We start from the raw sequence: 22643 nt of genomic DNA on the forward strand, positions 1-22643 counted from the left end.
TCTTTGTCTGTCTGTATCTCTCCACATAAATTGTATCTGCACACACAAGCATATATTTTTTATGTTTACATACATAGAAAAACCCAATAATCATATGAGCAAGCACTTTGGTGACAGTGGGAAGGAAAAACTCCCTTTTAACAGGAAGAACCCTCCAGCAGAACCAGGCTCAGGGAGGGGCGGCCATCTGTTGTGACCGGTTGGGGAGAGAGAAGGAAGACAGGACAAAAGACATGCTGTGGAAGATGCATAATGCATAATGCATATAAAAGAGTCATGAGAATTATTATAACTATTAAATCCTTTAACTAAACAGGTAGTCTCACTGATAGACAGCTACATAAGAAAAAGACACATAATACATGATCACAAATTAAGAAGAACATGTGCAAGAGTAGCTGCAGACAGAGAAATACAACGGTTTAAAAGTTTCATGTGGGCAGCAAAGTGTTTAAATCCAGTTTTTCCAAGGTGAGTGTGAACAGGAGGTGCAGCTAATGTTAAAATAATGTCCTGCAGTCTGGTATTGTAAGCAGGCAGTCTTTGCATCTTGTAAATAAAAATCACAAAATGCTACTCTCCTTTTCAAACATATAATGATGAGTAAGTAAAGCATCGCTGGCGTGTATGAATGGCAGTTAAAATTACATATGAGTCAAAACCATTTACTAATAGTGTCACTAAAATAGTGTATTTTAGACAGTAACCTGCTAACAATAAAATGATAAAATGATATTTGTGTAATATTTTAACATAAACATGGTAATGTGATGACATTAATGCAGTAATAAACCAATAGTAATAAGGGAAAATGGGTTGATGGGTTTCAGATTTTAGGCTTCCATCAACCTAATACCAAGAATTAAACTGTAAGCAAGACTTCCAGATTTAAAAACTCACAATGTCAGGTTTGAAAACATAACTTTTTGTCTATTTATGCATGAGTCATCTTTAATTTCAGCCATTCACAGCCTGCCAGGATGTCTTCCTCCCTCAGTAGCTGGCTGTGTCAGTGTGACAGCAGCTCCTAATATCACATTTCAGAGCTGTAGGAAGCTGCACGTGGCAGCAAGTCAGAGCCCTGCTCTGCCAAGGAGTCATCATTCCTTATGCATTTGACTTGATGATGGCAGCTGTTTGTGAAGCAGACTGCACAAACAGCCAGCAGACATTAACGTTGTTTCATTGTCATTGCAGTAACTCTTTAGCTGTATAATGGCATTTGTCTTTGGCTTGTAAGTTAAGCCAGTGTTCGTGTTGCACCTCTTTCATTTCCTACTAGATATTACAAACAAGAAAACATAGAAATTTTAAGATTTGAACATGAGATGTCGAAAACGAAGATCTCCATCCAAAACCGATGCACTAACAGCCCACTGTTACAGGTTTTGGGCTTCTGGTGTCTTTCCAGCACATGCTTAAACATGAGTGTAGGGATTTATCCACATTCAGACACATCAGCATTAGTGGGATTCAAGGCTGTTGTTTAGGTGATAAGGCCTGGTACTCAGTCACTGTTCCAGTTTATCCCATAGGTGTTGGATAGTGCTCCTAAAAAGAACCCAAGTGCACTTCAGCTTGAGGTCATGAACAGATATCCCGACATTCTCCTTCAGGATGTTTTGGTAGACAGCAGAATTCAATTTAATTCTATTTATGCAGCACCAAATAACAACAACATGCACCTCATGGCGCTTTATAGTGCAAGGTAGTCCCTACAATAATACATACAGAAAAAAAGCCAAAAATCATATCAGCCCCTATGGACGAGCACTTTGGCGACAGTGGGAAGGAAAAACTCCCTTTTAACAGGAAGAAACCTCCGGCAGAACCAGGCTCAGGGAGGGGCGACTGGTTGGGGTGAGAGAAGCAAGACAGAACAAAAGACATGCTGTGGAAGAGAGCCAGAGATTAATAACAAGTATGATTAAATGCAGAGAGGTCTAAAATTCATGAACCATCACAAATTCAGGCCACCACACTACTAGCACCATATTTTACTGTTGGAATGATGTTCCTTTCCTGAAATGCTGTTACTTTTGCACGAGATGTAGTGGGACACACACTTTCCAAAAAGTTCAACTCGTCATTTTCGTATTTTCCCAAAAGTCTTGGGGATCATCGAGATGCTTTCTGGCAAAACTGCAATGAGCCTTTATGCTCCTTTTGCTCAGCGGTGGTTTTTGTCTTGGAACCATTTTGCCCAGTCTCTTTCCTATGGTGGAGTCATGAACACTGACCTTAACTGAGGAAAGTGAGGCCTGCAGTTCTTTGGATGTTGTTCTGGGGTCTTTCGTGTCCTTTTGGATGAGTCGTCACTGCGCTCTTGGGGTAATTTTAGTCAGCCGGTCACTCCTGGGAAGGTTCACCACTGTTCCATGTTTTCGCCATTTGTAGATAATGGCTCTCACTGTGGTTCGCTGGAGTCTCACAGCTTTAGAAATGGCTTTATAACCTTTTCCAGCCTGAGAGATCACAATTATTTTGTTTCTCATTTGTTCTTAAATTCCCTTGGATTGCTTCATGATGACTAGGATTTGAGGATCTCCACTTTGTCAGGCAGAACCTATTTAAGTGAATAGTGACAAAGAAAATACAGCAGGTTTTTAGAGACTTAAGTCTCAAGTCTCTAAATACATGCGTTAAAGACTGAAAAAAGTTTCAAATTGAAAATAAACCTGATGTAAATAACCAATAAAAATATCAAACAACAGCTGAGTAGCTTAATATATAAACAATTCTTTTAAAGATTTAGGTTTTACTTTTAATGGCTATTAAATCAGCTTTACATCAGTCTTCAGGGTATTGCATTTAGACATAATAGCAGAGAAAAGTAAATAAATACATTAAGTTATATCAGAACATGTAACAATAATTAGTTGAGCTTGTCAAACATATTTTGAGGAGTAGGCTTAGAGCTTGGGCTTATGACCTCAGCACCTTTCACCTTTTTGTGAAAGATATGATGACAGATCCTCCTAACAGGTGAAAGTCTACCGCCCAGTAGCACTCACCCCCATCATCACTAAGTGCTTAGAGCAGCTGGTCCTAGCACACTTCAAATCCTGTCTCCCCCCCACCCTGGACCCCCACCAATTCGCATACCGCCAGAACAGGAGCACAGAGGATGCAGTCTCCATCACACTGCACTCTGTCCTCTCACACCTGGACAACAACAACACCTACGCCAGAATGCTGTTTATAGACTTCAGTTCAGCATTCAATACAATCCACCCCTCACAACTCATCAGGAAACTGACAGACCTGGGCATCAGTTCCCTCATCTGCAAATGGTTACTGGACTTCCTGACCAACCGCCCCCAACATGTCCGGCTGGATAACCGCTGCTCATCTACAATCACAATGAACACCGGTGTACCACAAGGCTGTGTGATGAGCCCTTTCCTCTACTCCCTCTTCACCCACGACTGCAGACCTGCTGATGGTTCCAACACCATCATTAAGTTTGCAGATGACACCACGGTGATTGGCCTCATCAGTGACAACAATGAGACCGCCTACAGGGAGGAGGTGGATCGTCTGGCTGAGTGGTGCGACACAAACAACCTGCTGCTTAACACCGAGAAGACTAAGGAGCTCATCGTGGACTACAGGAGGAATGCTGACCCACATCCACCCATCCACATTAAGGGGACGGCTGTGGAGCGTGTGAGCAGCTTCAAGTTCCTGGGAGTCCACATCTCCGAGGATCTCATCTGGACGACCAACTGCTCCAAGCTGGTCAAGAAGCCTCACCAGCGCCTCTTCTTCTTGAGGACTCTGGGGAAGAACCACCTGTCCTCAGACATCCTGGTGAACTTCTATCGCTGCACCATCGAGAGCATCCTGACCAACTGTATAACAATGTGGTACGGGAACTGCTCTGCCTCGGACCAGAAGGCGTTGCAGAGGGTCGTGAAAACTGCCCAACGCATCGCCGGAGCACCACTTCCTGCCATAAAGGACATCTACAGGAAGCAGTGTCTGAAAAGGGCTGGGAAAATCATCAAAGACCCCAGTCACCCATCACATGGACTCTTCACCCTCCTGCCCTCTGGGAGGCGCTACAGGAGTCTCCGGACTAAGACCACCAGGTACCGGAACAGCTTCTTCCCCACAGCTGTCAGACTCCTGAACTCTGCCTCCTGACATCTGACCCACATTAAACTCATGGACTGAACATACACACACCCACAACCACCTACACACACACACAATGGACAACTGTACCCTCATACACACAATAATAACATGGACTGAACCACCACTCACAACCACTAGCACTTTATATAGCCTCTGTAGAAATTATCCACATATCTCACTTATTTTAACTGCACTACTGTATAGTTCTGTGTAAATAATCATTCTGTACATATGATAATTTTTAATCCTACAACTGTTCATAACTTGCTCACATTTCTGTATAACTGTATATCTCAGATTTCTGTATAGTTTTTCATATTTATATCCTGTTCATAGCCTGTACATAGCTTGTACTCACTACAGCCTGTACATACTTATAGTTATAGAATATTCATAACATACTTCATACCGTATACCATGGTATGTTATGGTATAACATACCATAATAGACCCATTTCTGTAATATACTTACATATCTATATTATTGCTAATATATATTGTAATATATCTATATCATGGCTAAAGCACTTCTGGATGGATGCAAACTGCATTTCGTTGCCCTGTACCTGTGACATGTGCAATGACAATAAAGTTGAATTCTATTCTATTCTATTCTATTCTATTCTATTCTATTCTAAAGTCATCAGGATAAAAATACTTTCAGGGGTTGGAGGATATTACTAATTGGTCTGTAGGGCCTTCTGATGAGCCTTTTATGCACCCTGATGGACCAAATTTTATTTCAGAGTAGAACAAACTGTACTGTACCTGTCAAACCCCTCTGATCATCTACTGTTTTTCTCTTTGTTTGTAGACAGCCATTTCCAGCCGGTGACCGAGTGACATTTAATGGGAAAGAGTGTATCTGCCAAAAGTGTACCCAGCCTCTTCCTGCCAACAGCCCTGCACCCATACAGGCTGTCCACAGTCAGTGCCCTTCTCCTCTGTTTGCCTGTTTGAAAGCATAACTCATGCCATAAGTAAACTTTGCATTGTTTGTTCCTTCACTTAAATTGGCACTTTCCTAAATTGTGTTTTCCTCATAGAAAACAAAATGTCCAATGTTTTTTTTTCTTTTCCACTCAGACAAATCAAACTCTAGTGTCATTTTCCATTAAATTTGACCTAGTCTTTGTTATTTTGTTCTCTGTACAGACTGCTGCGGCTGTGGAAAGGAATTTAAGAATGAACAGTCACTCGTGGCACTGGACAAGCACTGGCACCTGGGCTGCTTCAAGTGTAAAGTCTGCAACAAGGTGCTCAATGCCGAGTACATCAGCAAGTAAGTCTGGCTGGTTATCTGAATATACTTTGATTATCACAAGACTTCATTAATGCTGTTATTTAGATTTAGATTTATTATTGATGCTTGCACCTGTCTCTACCCTGCTTTCTTATCCTGTGTCATTCTTACAGGGACGGGATCCCCTATTGTGAAATGGACTACCACGCCATGTTTGGCATCCAGTGTGAGAGCTGTAAGAAGTATATTACAGGGAAAGTCCTTGAGGTACAGCACTGCTGGCTTCCATTAAGAACAAAACCTTTTTTAGCTGTTAGCATGTGGCATGTGGTTCAACTTACTTGTTGTCTACTTGTTGTCTACTTGTTGTCTACAGTTGCTCCACGGCGCTTTATTTTGCGTTTTATAATATGAAAGAGAGAAACCCTCAGCAATCCAACAAAAGAGGCTACAGAAAACATGTATGGGAAGAAGAATAATCGAATTACAGTAAATATAAATGCACAAAAGGAATAACTGTTAAAAACACTGAATAATCTGAATCGATAATCACACTTAAACCAAGAATGGTGGTTCAGTTTATTCAGTGTTTAGTTTTAAACAGTAGTTAAAACATCATTAGGTGCTATGTTTTGGACAGCTATAGGAAGTTAAACCTAAGACTTGCCCAGTCCTTCTCTCTACAACCATACAGCACTGATGTGCTGATAACCTTCCTTTTTTAAAAACAGATTGCTTGCAGTATTTTTTCCTATTTTGTTCAACTGCTTCTTATCTAATTCTCACTGACCCGACAATTAATTTAATAAATACGTTTGTTCCTTCCAAGAGTTGCATTTTTAGATTACACTGCTGACAGGGAGAGAGCATTATACTTCTCTGCAAGATGCTTCTAGTTAACAGTACAACTTAATCACAACCGTCATCTAAATGAGTGATATCAGTGTATGTATACCAGTGTGAACTGCAGGATATGATTCTGCAAGTCATTGTAGTGTTGTTTCTGTTAGGTAGTTTAAATGTTCTGTTATAGGGCACATAATTTAAGATAAAGTTCAGTATGAGACACTGAACCTGTACACAAGCTAAAGAATTATTAATAAAAAGTCATCATTAAATGGCTTACTTAGACTGGTTTTCAATTTAGATCAATTCATCCATCCATCTTCTTTTGCTTATCCAGTGCCGGGTCGCAGGGGCAGCATCCTAAGCAGAGAAGCCTCCCTCTTCCCTGCCAGTTCCTCCAGCTTGTCTGGGGGAACACCAAGGCGTTCCCAGGCCAGCCGAGAGATATTATCTCTCCAGTGTGAGGTCGAGGCAGTTCGAGCAGTGGCTCTACTCTGAGCCCCTCCCAAATGGCTGAACTCCTCATAGGGAGAGGCCAGTCACCCTTCGGAGGAAGCTCATTTACCTGCACAATTCAGTGCATTTCAGTTCACTTTTATTTATATAGCGTTAAACAACAGTTGCCTCACGGCGCTTTATTTTGTGTTTTATAATATAAAAGAGAGAAACCCCCAGCAATCCAATGACCCCCTATAAGCTTAAAACAGAGTGGGTAAGTATGTGATCGGAGACAGAGAAAGAGGCTACAGAAAAACACAGCGAGTTGTATTTTACATGTTTCTCATGCTCATATTTCCACTTAACTGATTCCAGGACTGACCTCATTTCCCCAAAGAGACCATTAAAAATTCATCATATTTGCAAATGCAAATACATTATAAATGTTTCTAACATTGTGGCGCACATAGACATATAGTACAACCTCTTACCATGGGGGTTTACAGTAACACCACATACCTTAAAACAGCCAAAGGTATTGTGTGTGTTAGTTTTCTTGTAATTGCTGGTGTTTACTGAGCATACTATAGTTGTTAAGGGTGCGTCTCTTTCCAGGAAACATATACTTAATATCCAGGTTGAACTGCACCTAGTCTAAAGTGAAGTGCTGCTTTTGTGGTTCCATAACAAGTTTCATAACTCCAGCAAAAGCAAACACCCATATCAGAATAAAATGTTTGCCAAAGTTTAGACTTCTGATTGTTGCATGAAAACTACAGGGAGTTGAATCTCCGGGGTGATATGATGTAACACAAGTTAATGAGATTGCAACAGCAGATGCAGATGGTGCGTGCGTTGATAAATGCTAAAGGAATGATTTCCATTCTGGAAGAAGGAACACAGCAATAACAAATAAAAGAAGAGTGGCAGAGAATCACGCAGCCATGGAGCTATAGCACAGATTGCACACTGTCACCTGCCTCTCACCTCAGTGTCCTCAAATGACTACTTTCTTTGACTAAAACCATTGGTTCATCTTCATCGGTGAGCGTGATGAAGCAGTGCATGTTTTAAAGTGTGTCATCAGATATGAGGGACAGAACAACAGAACAATGGCATTTTTGATCCTTATTTTAACACCTTTGCTAGAGTTAGCAGCATGAGGTGGAATTGCAAATGAAGTTATAAATGTCCATAGGATCTACCATAGAAAGACAACTTCAGCTAGCTAATAGTTAGCTGGGCTGTTACTGCCTTATCATAAGCATTCAGGGTTGACTGATGATGCTGTCTCATGTGTGAGATTCAGGGAGATTCCAGCTATTCTAGCTGTGCAAGGCTGCACTTTGAAATAGTAACTGAAAGACTGTACTTTCAAAATGCCGTGACATTTGGTTGAGATCAAAGAGCACACAGAGGTCATACTGCACTGACTCAGTAACTGCAGATGGCAGCAATGGAATTGAAGCTATGTTTATTGTTGCCCGGTGTTCCTTGTGCCATGGCATTTATCTCTCATCCAAGATGTTAGTCAGTCAGTCACTTTGTCAGTGAAACAGTGAGAGTAGACACTGTGATGTGTCATGCTTGGCTGAAATTGGGACATAGAGGACAATGCAAGAGCAACATGCAGTCTAAGTTGACCTTAGCAATAAATGCCAAGTAACTGAAAACACTGGGAATAGTAAAAAAAGACGAAGAAGAACCAAGAACCTAAAAGAAGTCTAGATGCCTTTGACTCAAGAACTTGAAACATATGTAACCAGGATGGCAGACATATTGTCTTGTATTCTGCATCTTTCACCAATGCAGGAATATGAAAGGACATGAAATGAAGAAGCATTTTGGATGAGCAGCCCAAGGTAGTTCAGCTCATTTGACTTAAGCACTTTACACTGCCATGACCTGGATGATTGAGAACCTACACAAACATTATTGAAAGGTTTAAACTTACGGAGCTGAGCCAAAATAATATGTAACACCCAAACTATACCTGTTGAGATTAAGTATTTCTGCTGTCAGCCAAGCATCTGTGCTACTGATCATTGCCTAATTTGCTTCATTGGCATTTTTATTTCTGTCACTGTTCATACTGACTATTAAGTTCAGTGTTAGTTTGAAACATGGTAGAAACATTAAATGTGTTACCTTCAACATCAGAGACAAGGCTTCAGTATTTTTTAACCAGTTGGTTTCAGTGTTCAAGATCACTTTGTGGTGCAGTTGAGATATGAATGTCACTTTTTAATAAGGTTCTGTATTTAAATGAATGAGTAGATAAAGTACTCAAACTGTATTCAACAGAAGTGCTGTATGAATCGTATTCTAAAGCACTTTGAGTGGTCTGTAAGACTGGGATGTCAGTCCATTTACTTTAAAGTTGAATATATTCTGAGGTAAACTTCTGATTTCAGTATCAGATGACGCAGCATTCGTGCCAGTACTTTTGTCTCTTACAGTATATATAACTGAGCTGTAAAATCATGAGCTGGATAAAGATCCCATTGCTGTTGTGTTCTAATAACCTGTGACACAACACAGAGCTTGATGTATGTCAACTGGATTGCACACCATAGACCATGTTTGTATTTCTGTGTGTTCATACTGCCACAAATTTATTCCAGTCTTCTAAATGAATCACATCCCTCACCTGACTGGTTCCTGGAATTGTGAGATGAGCGAATGGAGAGAGCAATAGAGGTAGGATAATTTTGAGAAAGCATATGGGCTGTAGGTAGTAAAGATATAAAAAGCAGCTCTCCCATTATCTAAAGCCATACTCTGCATGAGATTCAGCCACAAACTTCAACCTTGGCTGACCAGCTACAGCCCCATTCCTAAGTAAAAATCTAATTAGACTCTTTCAGTCTCAACTTCCCCCCAAACCGTTCCTGAGCCCCCTTCTTCTTTCTTGATATGCCAGTCCTGCAGGATACTGAATAGGATCATTCTCCTCCCTGTGCTGACAAAGGAAGGATTTGATAGCAGTTCTATCTTCTTTCCGCCTCTCTCATACTTTCCATGTTTGAATTTCAATCCTGTTCCGGCCTTTTATCTTCTTAGTTCTTGGAGTTCCTAGGTCAGCTTCCTCTTTTCTCTCAGTTTCAATTCAAATATGAACTTCTGGCATAGCATCAGCACTGTCTATCAGTTTTTAAACAGGTGGCCTTTTGTTTTTCTGTCAGTAACACCTAGACTTGGATTCTTCTTGGGTTTTTTTTAGTACATTTCTGTGCCTAGTTGCCTCCTCTTTCCATCTGCTGTCCATTTGGTTCAGCAAGCATTAAGCAGGGTGTTAGCCAAGAAATATGGTGATGACATCCTGTTTTCTGGTATCCTACCCTATTAGAATGACGCAGCAAAGTGGAGGAGCCTCAGAGGTATTGCACGTAATCAGACCGCTGTTACAGCGAGATGAAATCTCTTTGCATGGAGAGAAAAAGAATGACTCAATTCCAATAAACCTCCATCTTGACTTGTTTTGTTTATTACTGAGTCCATAAATCATACGTGTTTTAGGACAAGAAAAACTGCCAAGAATGAGACAATTCTGCTCACTTTCAGTAATGGTGGTTTTTGTTGCCATGAAAAGAGACAGAATAAGGATCTGGATTAAGAAAATCACCCAAAAGACTGTGAAACTTAAGAGAATAGGATGCTTTTTAAGGTTTGCTAGTTTGAATCCATGAAACAGCTTGAAAAATCTGTCAAGAAAAGAAAAACTCCCTCTGAGTTCCTGTTGAGGAAAACACTGACCAAATGTAATATTTGCTCTTAGGGATGGAAGTAGAAAGTGGACAACTTACCCAAACGATCCATGCACACAGTGTCAGTGTCAGTCAAATCAGCTTCCACAGCCAAAAATGAACCCAGACAGTCCCCAACACTTGACCAGGTCACAGCAGTTCACTATCGGTCACTAGCAGTTTCGCAAGTCAAGAAACAATCCACACTGTGCCTCAAAATCAATATCACAGACTCATTCATCCTCACTGTGACAACTCCCTCCCATCACACCACTTTGTGGATTCTGACAAGCTCTGGAGATAACATGTTGCCTCCATGCTAAACACACAGGAGCTCCATGCTTAACACACAGGCCATCATACACAGTGCTTCATGGTACTTATGGAGAAAACGTATTTGGGGAATTTGTATAAATACAGGATTAAGCCAAATGTCATGTATGTATTTTAAATCCTTTTTGTCAAAAGGATTTTATGTGTTACTCCTGCAGTGCTCTGTCTGAATGGCAATGTCTCCATCTTGTGGCTAAATGATAAAACTACCTAATTTTTGTAGTTTAACAGAAGTCGTTTCCCTTTGTCCCTGAATTAGCTTTAGCTCAGCAACACTCCTGAAACTCACTGTTCATTTTGCAACTTATTCATAATGAGGTAATTATGCATTTTCCAAGAGAGCTTATGTATATAAATATAGATGGTAACACAGAGGTTTTTCAATGAATGTGTTAGGCATAGGGACTAAATCACATCGTTCATTGAATGAAAAGAACATTTAAACTGCAGGCTTGAAAGCATACTGGTTGCCATCTGAAAGCAATGTATTGTTTCCTCTTCTGCTTTTTTAGAATGTCTCTTTTAAGACTGCATTGCTTAGGAGATATGATAAATAGTAACTACTGCAGTGTGCTAATGTGTTTTAATTTCTTGATCAACAGGCTGGCGAGAAGCATTACCACCCCACATGTGCACGCTGTGTCCGGTGTGAGCAGATGTTTGCAGAGGGAGAGGAAATGTACCTGCAAGGTAGAAGCAGCCTTCATATGTCTTATTATAGCTCCTACCTGTCAGGATAGGCAGTGTAGTTTTTCCTGCCTAACCACAGAGGATCCAGTGCTAAAACTCATGATCTATTATTAGACTAAAGCACATTACTTTCTATTCTTAGGCAGTAAGAGCTAATTTTCTAGTCGCGACATCACTTTTTGGTTCATCACGTTCTCTTTTCTCTTTTACTCTGTTTCATAAACCCAATGTGTGTTGGTGAATAAATAAGGCACATGTGTGCTTGAGTCACATTAGTTTAGTAACAGAGATTCTGTCAACTGCTGCTGTCATTAACACAAAGCAGACAGTAAATTAATTCAATTATTTCTGATTTAAAAAGCATAAAATATGTCGCTCCAATTTATAAAGTAATAAGTTATGACATAATGTATGATTTAAATCAATCAAATAGTTCATTAAACTAAACCAATTTTTAATATTTGACCCACTTTCAACAACATGAAAGTGCAAATGGTGCTGCCTGTCTCTCTGTGTCTTCAGGATCTTCTATCTGGCATCCTCCATGCAGACAAGCAGCCAAGCAGGAGGAGAAGAGTAAGGTGGGTGGTAAAGGCAGTCCTGACAGATATATATATATGTAAATAAATGACAGAAGAGATAAAGCTCTGATACTCCCTTGTCATGGATTCCTCAGAAGTTAAAAGGGAAGAGTTTGAAAAACCTCTGAATATAGCACAGTCAGTGGTTGAGTTTAGCTGTTTTGAATATAGAAAGTGGAATACCACAATGAGCCCAAAACACAGTTTCAAAAACTGAATTTTTCATAGTCCCAGGAAATTATGATGGAGCTCTCCAACCTTCTTGTGTGCATGAAATAGTGAGCAGGAGGAAGATTTGGGTCTGTGTTAGACAGTCACTGAGGTTTCTTTCGTGTTCTTAACATGAACTGCTGAACTGCAGTTTCAGGAGCTTTTTGCCCTTTTTTATCCCTACAAGCTACGCAGTTCACAGTTCAGTCTTTATTGCAAATTTTTGTTAAAAAGTTCTTTTTTTGTTTTTAAAGTTTGTTTTTTTCCCCCTAAATAGACCTAATACCTAAAGTAGAGGTGCCAACACATCCCAGTGTCCACAGCAATATCCACTGAAATAAAAAACAACAACAATAATAATTTAGAACATTTTTACAACTCATCTGGCATTTTTTCATTTAGCTTTCTAAACTTTAACATTTCATAATTTGTTTCATTGTAAATAAAAATGTTCATCAGTAAGAACATTCCTATGAATATATTCATGTCATTCCTTTTGTTGTTGCTGGTCCCTTTCAGTCATTAAAGTAGTACAACAATTTATACAGACTATAGAGTAATAACAGAGACAAAATATCACCAACAAAAATGCATAACAAGAATCACCATCAAAAGAAAATTGTGTGAAGCTGAAGGTAAATAAAGAAAAATGTAATTGAGTCAGTTTTTAAAAAAATAGGTTCTGGTTTGAGCATTGCATCAGCCATTGTCTGCCCTTCCTCCATCTCCCTTCCTCATTCCTCATCGTCACCCCTCTCCTTCCCAGAAGCAGGTCCGGATACAGCTCAATGATGGCCTCGAGCAGCAGGTCGGTGCTCCTGTACGTCCCTGCAACCAAAACCCCACTCAGCTCCCCTCCCCTCACAACCATCTGCTGCATGGGTTGTTTAGAACTGACAACTTAGTGCTGCATTGTCTTCATGCTGAGAAGCAGCCACAGCAACACAAAGTGTTAAAGTTACATTTGTTACTTACTCTGGTGCTATGCAGAGCTGACATATGTGACTAAAGATGCTGAGGATCTGTGTGCGCATGTACCCAGAATGGTCCCCTGAGCAGTTCATCCATAGAGGGCAACACTCACGCAGCTTGGCCAGACAGAGTGGATGCTTCTATCTTGTTTCAACGTGCTAAAAATGTGCTAAAAAAATCAAACACAACTGTTACGATTCTCCAAATATTTAATTTGCCGTATGATGGAAAGTTCACTCTCTCTCATTCAACTTAAACATCATCGGTACTGATCCCAGTACAGCTTCACTAATACAGGCACTGCGCCCTCTGTGTAAAGTAAGTATTTGCTGTTTGAATTTTTGAGGAATTAAAATGTGTGCTTTTATTGCTTGTGTTAAACAAAATACCCTTGTAATAACAGAAAAATGATTCAAGTTATGCAGAAGTGGAATTAAAAAGGGAGATGAGAAGATTTAGATTCACTAGAAAACTTACCTCAAACTGTCTTTTTATTGAAATTAAATTGATAGAACCTTTAGAAGTGATATTTAGCATATTTCTGAACCTTGGACTAGATTAACTGTTTACTCCTGCTTTGAGTTTTTATGCTACACTAGGCTAACAGGCTGAGTCTGAAGTGTGATCATAATATCAACGCTAACTGTTACAATTTACATCTTAACCAAGTTGATTGTCATGAAAACAGTGTTGGAGAATTAAAGTTTACCATTTGTCTGCCAAATATTCAGCATTGGGTTAACATTACTGTCATCCTTCTCCATGGTTTAGTTCTCTCTTGTTGCCATCATCTAGATGTTGTTTCTAACACATATTATCTTTTCAGTTATACTTTCAAATGTGTTTTTTAAGTTTGAGTTTTTGCAATATTTATATAAAGGCATTGGAACTGTTAAGGCATGAACAATAATGCAGCAATAAGGTAAACAACATGTACATCATGTCCAGGTCCCAGTCTTTGAATGCAGCATAAAACAAATGAAAAAATGTTCCCCAAAGGTAGTTTGAGGAGAAGTTTATTTCCATCTGTTTACAAATTTCAACCAACTTGAAGAGTGACAGTTAGTCAACTGTATAATGACACGACAGTGTCCTCTAGTGGTCATGGAAATTATGACAGGCACAAAGCAGGACTAACGTGATGTAGTTCCACAGATGTTATGGTTTCTCTTGGAGAGTAGTCTTATCATGGATCTGATTGGCTGTTGGATGGACTTAAAGCAGACTTGCTTGAGAAAAGTATAACAGGATTGACTAGTAATCCTTGTTTTCTGCTTGTCCATGTCCACAGCTGGGCATAACTCTAACCTTAATGGAGCACAGTTTTTGTAGAGAGGTGATCTGGATGGATAGGCGAGTTGACAAATAATTGGACTTTGACTTTAATTGTGTTTTTATTATTACAATCATGATGTTAAGGTTTGAAGCTGTACTTTTTAAAACATGACTGTGATACAACTGTGGTCTGGCTTCTTGACTTATTTCACTGTAAATGCAAAACTTTTGGGGTTTGAGTTTAAGAGGACACTTCTCTGGGAAGACGATTGTTTTTACTATTTTTTATCAATAATGATGAAAAAACTCGCAGCAGTCGAAGCAGCCATTCAGGATAAGACGTTTATAGGATTTTCTTTGTTGTTACATTACTACCCTAAAGAAACAAAAGGGCAGCTTTGAATAATAAAAAAATGTATATGATAAAACGCTGTATATAATATATCTTACTTGAGTTTGAATGGATGGCAGTAATTACATGAATGCCACCTCTCTTAGCCTGTCATAATTCAGTGTGTTTAAAACTGTTGTGTGTGTGTGTGTTCCAGGTGACCCGGACTTCATCAGAGAGCATCACCTCAGTCCCGGCATCCAGCGCCTCGGGCTCTCCCAGCAGAGTCATCTATGTAAGACTGCATCACTTCTATTCACCACCAGGGGAGCAACAGATGACTTTTGTACCTCTGCGCTCCTCCAAGTGTCAGTAGGATGCAAGTAAAAACAAAATCTGTCTCCTGTCTGCTGCCAGGCCAAGCTAGGAGAGGAGATGCTGGACTACAAGGACCTGGCAGCCCTTCCAAAGACCAAGGCCATCTATAACATAGATAGGCCTGACATGTTGTCTTATTCTCCCTATGTCAGCTACCCATCTGACGAGAGGCACTATGGAGAGGTAACACCGACTCCGTTTTCATACGCTGCTGTGATGAACTTTTTCCCTGGTAATTCTTATGGTTTGTCATGACTCCGTTATGAGAATAGAACAATACTTCTATAAAACAAATCTAAGTTTCAGTAAAATTGTAACTAAAGGGGTTTTAAATCACTCAGAAAGCAAGTAAACATAACTTTGGTACAGTAACAAGAGTAAATGGAATTCACTACATTCTTACCTGCTTAACTGTTAATGAGTGTCAGCCAGAGACTAGCCAAATATGGGCGATATGGAGCAAGTGTTTCTGTACGGATATTGTTTGTTAAGGTGAATTTGAATGTATGCAGCATATATCCAGACTTAAACTGAAAACCAGAGGAATGTGTCTTTTTTTGTCTAATGATTTAATACATCCAGTCATCCTTTTATCTCGAAAGAACTGATTTGTTCACAGGTTGCTTTCTGTCTCACACCAGTGAATGAATGCAATTTGAGCGAGAAACCTTCCTTGTATAGCTTCTTCCCTGTCTTATCGTTTTATTTTTCACCTTCCTCATCCTCCATAATCACAGTGAAGTCATTCATTAGTGCCACACTGACGCAATACTTTGCAGTTCAGCCACAGCTTCACAGTCCTGACCTTATAAGCTGAACTGTAAACTTCCTCATTCACTCATCAGCAATGTCCTTGCATTTGGACATCATTGCTCACTCCCACTCTCATTGCTGGTTGGTTAACTCATATATTCTCACATATGAGTTTTTCCTAATCATTGGCTCTTTCCCCATTTTCATTTGCAGTCTCCCCAGCTGCTTTCTCCTACTCCTACTGAGGTAATGTGATGCACTGTGTCTCAATGTGGATGTAAATCATACTTCATCAGTGCCTTTTCGTGTGCTTGTGTGTGAGTGTGTGAGTGTATGTGTTTGTGGACACAAACAAATTGTTTGCCATATTTAGGACATAAGAGTTTTCTAGGCTAGTTTTCTGATCAGTATAACAGCACAAGCAATAAAAATATATGTAATCTGATTGTTTTTAAAATAGAACATGCATGTTGTTTTCAAACTCTGAAAAACATCCAATCCATTTGCTCCATTTGTTGATACATATTTGAAATGAGTTCTGCTCTTAATCATAAAAATAAGCACACAGGTTTCTCCTCACTCCTGTTATCTTGACGTTGTATTATCTTCGCTCCTTGGTGTGACTTGAGCAACATAACTGAGCTGCCTCACTATTAATATTTTAGAAATCGAGTCTCCCCCACGTTTTTCTCTGATGTTGAAATTAAGGACTGAGTCCATAGAATGTACTAACTCTGTTTTTATCTTCTGTGTTTGTGTATTCAGGGTGATGGGGAAAAATCACCCCGTCAACGGAGGCCGTCGAGCCCCAGCTCTAACAGCTCCCTGGGGGGCTATGGGCGGTACACCCCGTCTCGTTCCCCTCAGAACTACAGCCGACCAGGTATTAGCAAAACCCCATGATCCATACATCACTGTGGCCTTTTGAAAAGCTGAAAGGTCTTACTCTCTAATTATGTCCAGGTTTAACCTGTATTAGATCCAACAGTTTATGGCTCAGTCACACTAGACTAATAATAGGACACAGGGTGCTCACTGAGTGCATTACTTTTTTATTTTTAATTTATACATGGTTGTTTTTGGTTGTATTACTATATAAAAGCAAAGTTGCAGAGTGTCACTGTTTTCACTCAGTTGACTGCAGAATTAAGTGAAGTCCCAATACAAAACTTGCATTTGCACCATTATTAAGTAAAGTACAAGTGCATCAAAACTGCAGGGATAGTCTTGACAGAACTTCAAAGAAAATCAAAGCCTCCAAGCTAGTTTAGTCAAAGATCTCAAGCTGTGCTGTATCATATACAACATGCTTTACTCTCGTCATAGACCAAATACACTCTCCCAACTTGGTGGTCTGTTTAAGCTAAACATCTTTCTGACATATTAATGCTGCTGCACAGCATCACTGCTTGCTATTTGAACCCCTCCACCACCCCAGCGTCCACCTGTATGCTCTTCATCAAGTCATTACATATGTTTAGCATATTTGCAGGTAGTGATAAGATAAGCCTAGGAACTGTTTTCTTCTGTGGTCTGTAATGAACATATGTATATATATATATATATATATATATATATATATATATATATGTATACTGTGTGGTATTCTGTATGCTGTTGGCCTCTTTTTAAAAGGACCAGCCATTTATTGCCATTACTTTGTGGTAATGTACTCTCCTTTGTACTCTCCTGTGATTTGCTTGGATACCTAGGACCGGAGATATACCTTGCCGGTAAACACAGCAGCCAAGCTTTACCCCCAGCCCTCATGGGTGGCATTAAGTACCCCTCCACCTGGGCCAGGAACACATCCTCCCCACCCATGTACTATTCTGGTGGGGCTGAAGGGATCAGTGGCGGTGGTAGTTGTGGCAAGTACTCACCTACACCAATAGGTGGTAGTGCAGGCTTGTCTTTACACCTAAATCCCACCACCCTGGCTATGCTGCAGCAGCACAACTATATCCCTTACTTTAGAGGTACCAGTGACTAAAGACTAAGACATGGTCCAATGCAGACAATGGACTACTTGCTGGAATCATTGCTGCTAAAATTTTAAAAAGAGAAAAATAATAAAAACCAAGAAAAATCTCTATATTTAATAAATATTTAGAAGAGGCTTTAAAGTGTCCCAAAAGCTGGTTTCCAAGATGCCTGAAAAGAAGCATGGAAACCTGGTGATTCAGCAGCAAACCAGTCCTGTCTGTATTCGACTAAGATCAAAGGTCTTACAGAATGGAGTGCTGTGACCAATGACCTGACTTCGCATGGGTTTACCAACAGTTTAACCGTGTGCTGGAAACTCTCACTGTGTATGTTTTAGACCTGGATTTACCATAGAATTATGAGCCATAATGGGAAACAGAGTGACTATACTGGTGTGAACTGCTGTAAACTTTGGGTCACTCGTGAAGCTTTATTTTCATTCTGTATTCTCACTGATTCTTGAACTAAAGCCATGAAACCACTGATGCGGTTTACAATGTCACACATCCCTGAAATCAACATCACAAACCAGTACCTTTCACATTTCCCTCGCATAATGTAACCCCTGCCTGGGGGCTTATTCAACAAGCTCGCTTTCCTTCATCCCCTGATCTCCCTCACCTCTCAGGGTTCAAACAGGACCCCCTACCTGACCCTAAACCTAGGACATCCCTGCATCTCAGTTTACCTCCTCCTAACGGTAAAGACAATAGCAGTTCTGTTTTCTGTGTTTCCTCTCCCTGTAGTGGAATGGATAGCAGGTTTTGTGATGTTGTGTTCTGGTATTGTGGTGTTGTCGGGTTTCATGGGATGCATCAAGATATATTTTTAGGATTGCTCCTTTTTTCTCATTCTGCTTGCCCTGTTCACTTGTGTCTGTGAATGTGGTTATTGTTATGCATGGTTTAACTCCTTGTAGACCTGTTTGTGACCCTGATACATCTGGTATTGACTTTTAGAGGATGGTTAAGGGCGATTTAGATTTTTGCGCTTGTCTGTACAGCCTAGCTTTGATCTTAGATCCACTCTGCTATTTTTCTTGAATGATCCCTTGTTCATTGTCATAATATAGACTTTATCACCGTGAATTTGATATGAATTTGAAGAGAATCAAGGTTTTCTAACTCGATGACTGATTAATGGTAAATTTCTAACACAGAATCATTGGAAAAGTCTGTTGTGTATGTCAAAGATCTAAATTGTGTCAGAGAGGATTAAGAGGATAAGTAGCAGCTAGGTGCTTGCTAATCAAATGTCGTACACTTGAATAGTTGGTCATTGGCAAGTGTGTCCAAAACTCAAAGCTCATGTTAAAGTTCGTGATAGTACAATAAGAAAACACTAAGCAAGTATGGCTTGTTTGGAAGCCCTGTTCTAAAAAAGCAGGCCAGCATGGCTTGGGTTTGCAAAGTTGCATTTGAACAAACCACAAGACTTCCGGAACAATATCGTTTGGACAGATGAGATCAAAGTGGAGACGTTTGCTCATAATGGACAGCATGCAACAGGAAAATGATCCCAATAGAATGGCTGAAAAAGAAAAGAACCAAGGTGTTGCAGTGGCCCAGTCAAAGTCCAGACCTCAAACTGATAGATATCTTAAGAGAGCTGTACATGAACAAATACCCGCAAACATCAATGAGCAGAAGAAATGTTGAAGAGAAGAGGAACAACATTTTTCTTAAAAATCTTATGCGAGATAGTGATAAAGTCGTAAAGAAAACAAGTACTTCAAGTTGTTGCTGCTAAAGGTAGCTCATGTGTGTGTTCAGTTTGTCACAGGACTGCATCAAGCCTTGTGAAAACTTTCTTTTTCATATGATTGCATCTGCAGATGTTGTCAGTTTTTCAGCAACGGACCCAATAAAATATTCCATGACATGGTTTAAAGAAAACACTTAATACCACCACTAATCAGTTGATTCAGCAATAAAACCATAAACACAAACTAGTGCACCACTAGTGAATGTGGAGTCTAGAGATATTCCCACTTTCAGGCAATCATACACGTGTATGAAACAATTTATCACCCACAATAGATAATAATATATTAATTGATATTAATATATCACTTAACTTACCATTTCAGTTTTGACCTGCTGTACCTGCTCCATCCAATAATATGAACATTAAAACTCATGTTAGCAGTGTTGTCTGCTTGTGCCTTGGGCTACATTTGGCTGCTGTTTTAAATTTAGTTTTATGAGCACATCCATATTGGTTTAATGGGTAAAAATGAACAAATGGATAATTAGATAAGCTGCTAATAATTTTTTTAGAACTATATAAATACCAGCTTGAGAAAACTCTTGTAAAATTTCATTATCAGTGTGACTTTTCCAGTCGTTTCAGCATTTAGCACTATCAGAGAGACTAGTTTACTGATGACTAAAGGGCATGCAAGGTCACAAATGCCCACGTCTTCAAAAGGCTGCGCAAGGACTATTAAGCTCAAATATTTGTTTAGTAGTTTTCATTTTTAATGCAATTTGAAGAGTACTTGTAGAGTGATTTAAGAGGTGGAGACACATTTTGCACAGAAAATCACGAGCACTTGGGCCAGGGTTTGGGGTGAAGAGGCTGAGATGGGAACTCTTTTATGGGGAAGATGAAAGAGAGGAGTAACACAGAAATGAAACAGACCAAGCAGACTGATCTGTAAATTGGGATCTGGTTTCCAGTTGCAGTGGCATGCAGCGTAGTGTTGCCTTGGAACTGCTGTTTGTTTTTATGTAACAGACTTGTGTTTTAATGATGTTTTATTGTAGTATTAAGACTTGCTGTCAGCTGCACTCAAGTTATCCAGATGTTTTGCTCTGCAGATTACCCCCTAAGGGGCAAAAAGTGTTTTGAAATGAAGTGACACTCATAATGAATATTTAGGAAAGAACCTTGTAAGGATGAAAAATGCATGTTTTCATTTTAATCCCCAGATTCCTTGTTAATGATCCCAAAGCCATCTTTTATATCTTGTTTTGTGTTATTGGTTTTTGATAAATGAATGACTTTGACATTGTGTAATCTGTTGAGATAAACTGTAATGCATCTCCTCCCAAACTCTCTTAGCCTCTTGTCTTAGCTCCAGATGTTTGTATGGATGATCTGCCCTACATTTAGACCCGCACTAACAGTACTATTGTGTGTATGTGTGTGTTTCTGTATGTGAAGGGGATCACTTAGACTTGCGTGACAGTGATCTCATCCACTTGCATCCAGATCCCTGACCATAATTCCTCTGTGTCTAAGGGGAGATGAGTATGTGTGTTCAGTCAGCTAACACTCTCACACAGAGACACAGTCTCAATCCCCTCTGTGTTTCTTCCTCAAAGCTCTGGATGTAGAGTGTTTATTACTTTTGGCTTCACTGTTGTCAGTGACTCCATCACCCAGCCTGCTTGTGTTGTAACAGTGGGTGTGCCCTGGTTGTGATCATAGATACACAGCACCCAAATGCATGCAGTCAGCAAAATGCGAAAGCATGTCACATTGTTACACTTAGCACATGGAAAATGATACGTGATGAGAGGCCATCGACGCCCTTTAGGTGTGCTATGATACTAACTTTTATTGGTTTTTTTACATTTATATTATAAGGTAAAGACCCTACAATAATAAGGTCACTTATAATTCAAACAAAGATTTGTAGTAGATGTGTGGTAGAAGCTTTTCAGCTGCTGTTTCCAAACATTTTGGAGGACTTTCTGAAACCATAGAGTAGCACAGAGTTGACATCTGGCCGGACTCCAAGGGCTTTATAAGTTCCATATAAATCACTTGATTGGTTTTCCATAATAACTTCTACAGCATCAGAATAAACAAACTAAAAACAAGTTCTTGCTGTCCTGTGCAGAGTTGCAAGAGGCCTTTTCTATCTCAATGTGCGAGCCCTCTGACATGGCAGACACATAAAGAACTCTATGGACATCCCACAATTGGTACTTTCAAACTGGCCTCATACATTGACATAATTTAAAGAAAACTCTTAAATTAATAAAGTTTTGTATTAATGTGTTTATGCGAGGTAAATTTGGCTTGTAGTGTAAAGTTGGCAGTAAGACTGAAAAAAGAGTCATAAAAAATGCCAATCCGAATCCTACAGGCTGAGATGTAAGTTGCCTAAGATGAATGAGCATCTGAAATTCTACATTGCATTTAGCTTCTTAATGATACTTTGAAAGGAAAGTACACTAGGTGACAGACATGTCTTCCTGTGCTTGGGAATCTCCGTAAATATCTAAAAATATCTCATTTGGGCTGATGAACAACATAGTGTAAGATTATTTACATTAAAGTGCTAGCAAGAATTATTTATAAATCTCATCAGTTAGCAGGTAGAAGACCCAAATAACATTCCATAAAAATTTGACTATTCAGGATATAATGAATACAGACACACTGTAAATGGCTGGGTTATCAAGTCACTGGATAAGGTATTATAGTAATAGCTGCATGTCTGAGCTGTATAAGTAACCTTACCATAATACTGTTTTCTGTCCCCCCAATTCCCTTTTTTTCCTTCCAAACTCTTTCCCCTTTGCCTTCCATATTCAATGCCCTCCACGTTTGGAGGTAGTGAAAGCGGTCGGAGTACCCCCAGCTTATCCACCTATTCTGATGGCAAATCCCCCTCATCTACTTCTACATACATGGCTGCTCCCCGGCATTTCCACATACCAGGTAGGCCATACAGGACTGCTTTTCACAGCTCAGCCCACGAT

The 22643-nt window shown here is 39.7% G+C and overlaps 1 protein-coding gene across 10 annotated transcripts in view; it reads left to right on the forward strand.

The window, feature by feature from the left end:
* Positions 1-22643, forward strand: part of ablim2 (actin binding LIM protein family, member 2) — a 91291-nt gene that overhangs the window by 48832 nt on the left and 19816 nt on the right. For 3 of the 10 annotated variants that reach the window (XM_039609285.1, XM_039609284.1, XM_039609288.1), the window contains exons 4-15: positions 4958-5070; positions 5299-5425; positions 5560-5653; positions 11352-11439; positions 11962-12020; positions 12997-13038; positions 15026-15103; positions 15226-15369; positions 16153-16185; positions 16705-16822; positions 17652-17918; positions 22495-22602. In XM_039609285.1, the coding sequence (XP_039465219.1) occupies positions 4958-5070; positions 5299-5425; positions 5560-5653; positions 11352-11439; positions 11962-12020; positions 12997-13038; positions 15026-15103; positions 15226-15369; positions 16153-16185; positions 16705-16822; positions 17652-17918; positions 22495-22602 (1271 nt within the window). The remainder of the gene's footprint in view (positions 1-4957; positions 5071-5298; positions 5426-5559; positions 5654-11351; positions 11440-11961; positions 12021-12996; positions 13039-15025; positions 15104-15225; positions 15370-16152; positions 16186-16704; positions 16823-17651; positions 17919-22494; positions 22603-22643) is intronic. The other 7 variants (XM_031728228.2, XM_031728233.2, XM_039609286.1 and 4 more) reach the window with 6 other exon arrangements.

The sequence above is a fragment of the Oreochromis aureus genome, linkage group 3, assembly GCF_013358895.1.
Source record: "Oreochromis aureus strain Israel breed Guangdong linkage group 3, ZZ_aureus, whole genome shotgun sequence".
NCBI lineage: Eukaryota > Metazoa > Chordata > Actinopteri > Cichliformes > Cichlidae > Oreochromis > Oreochromis aureus.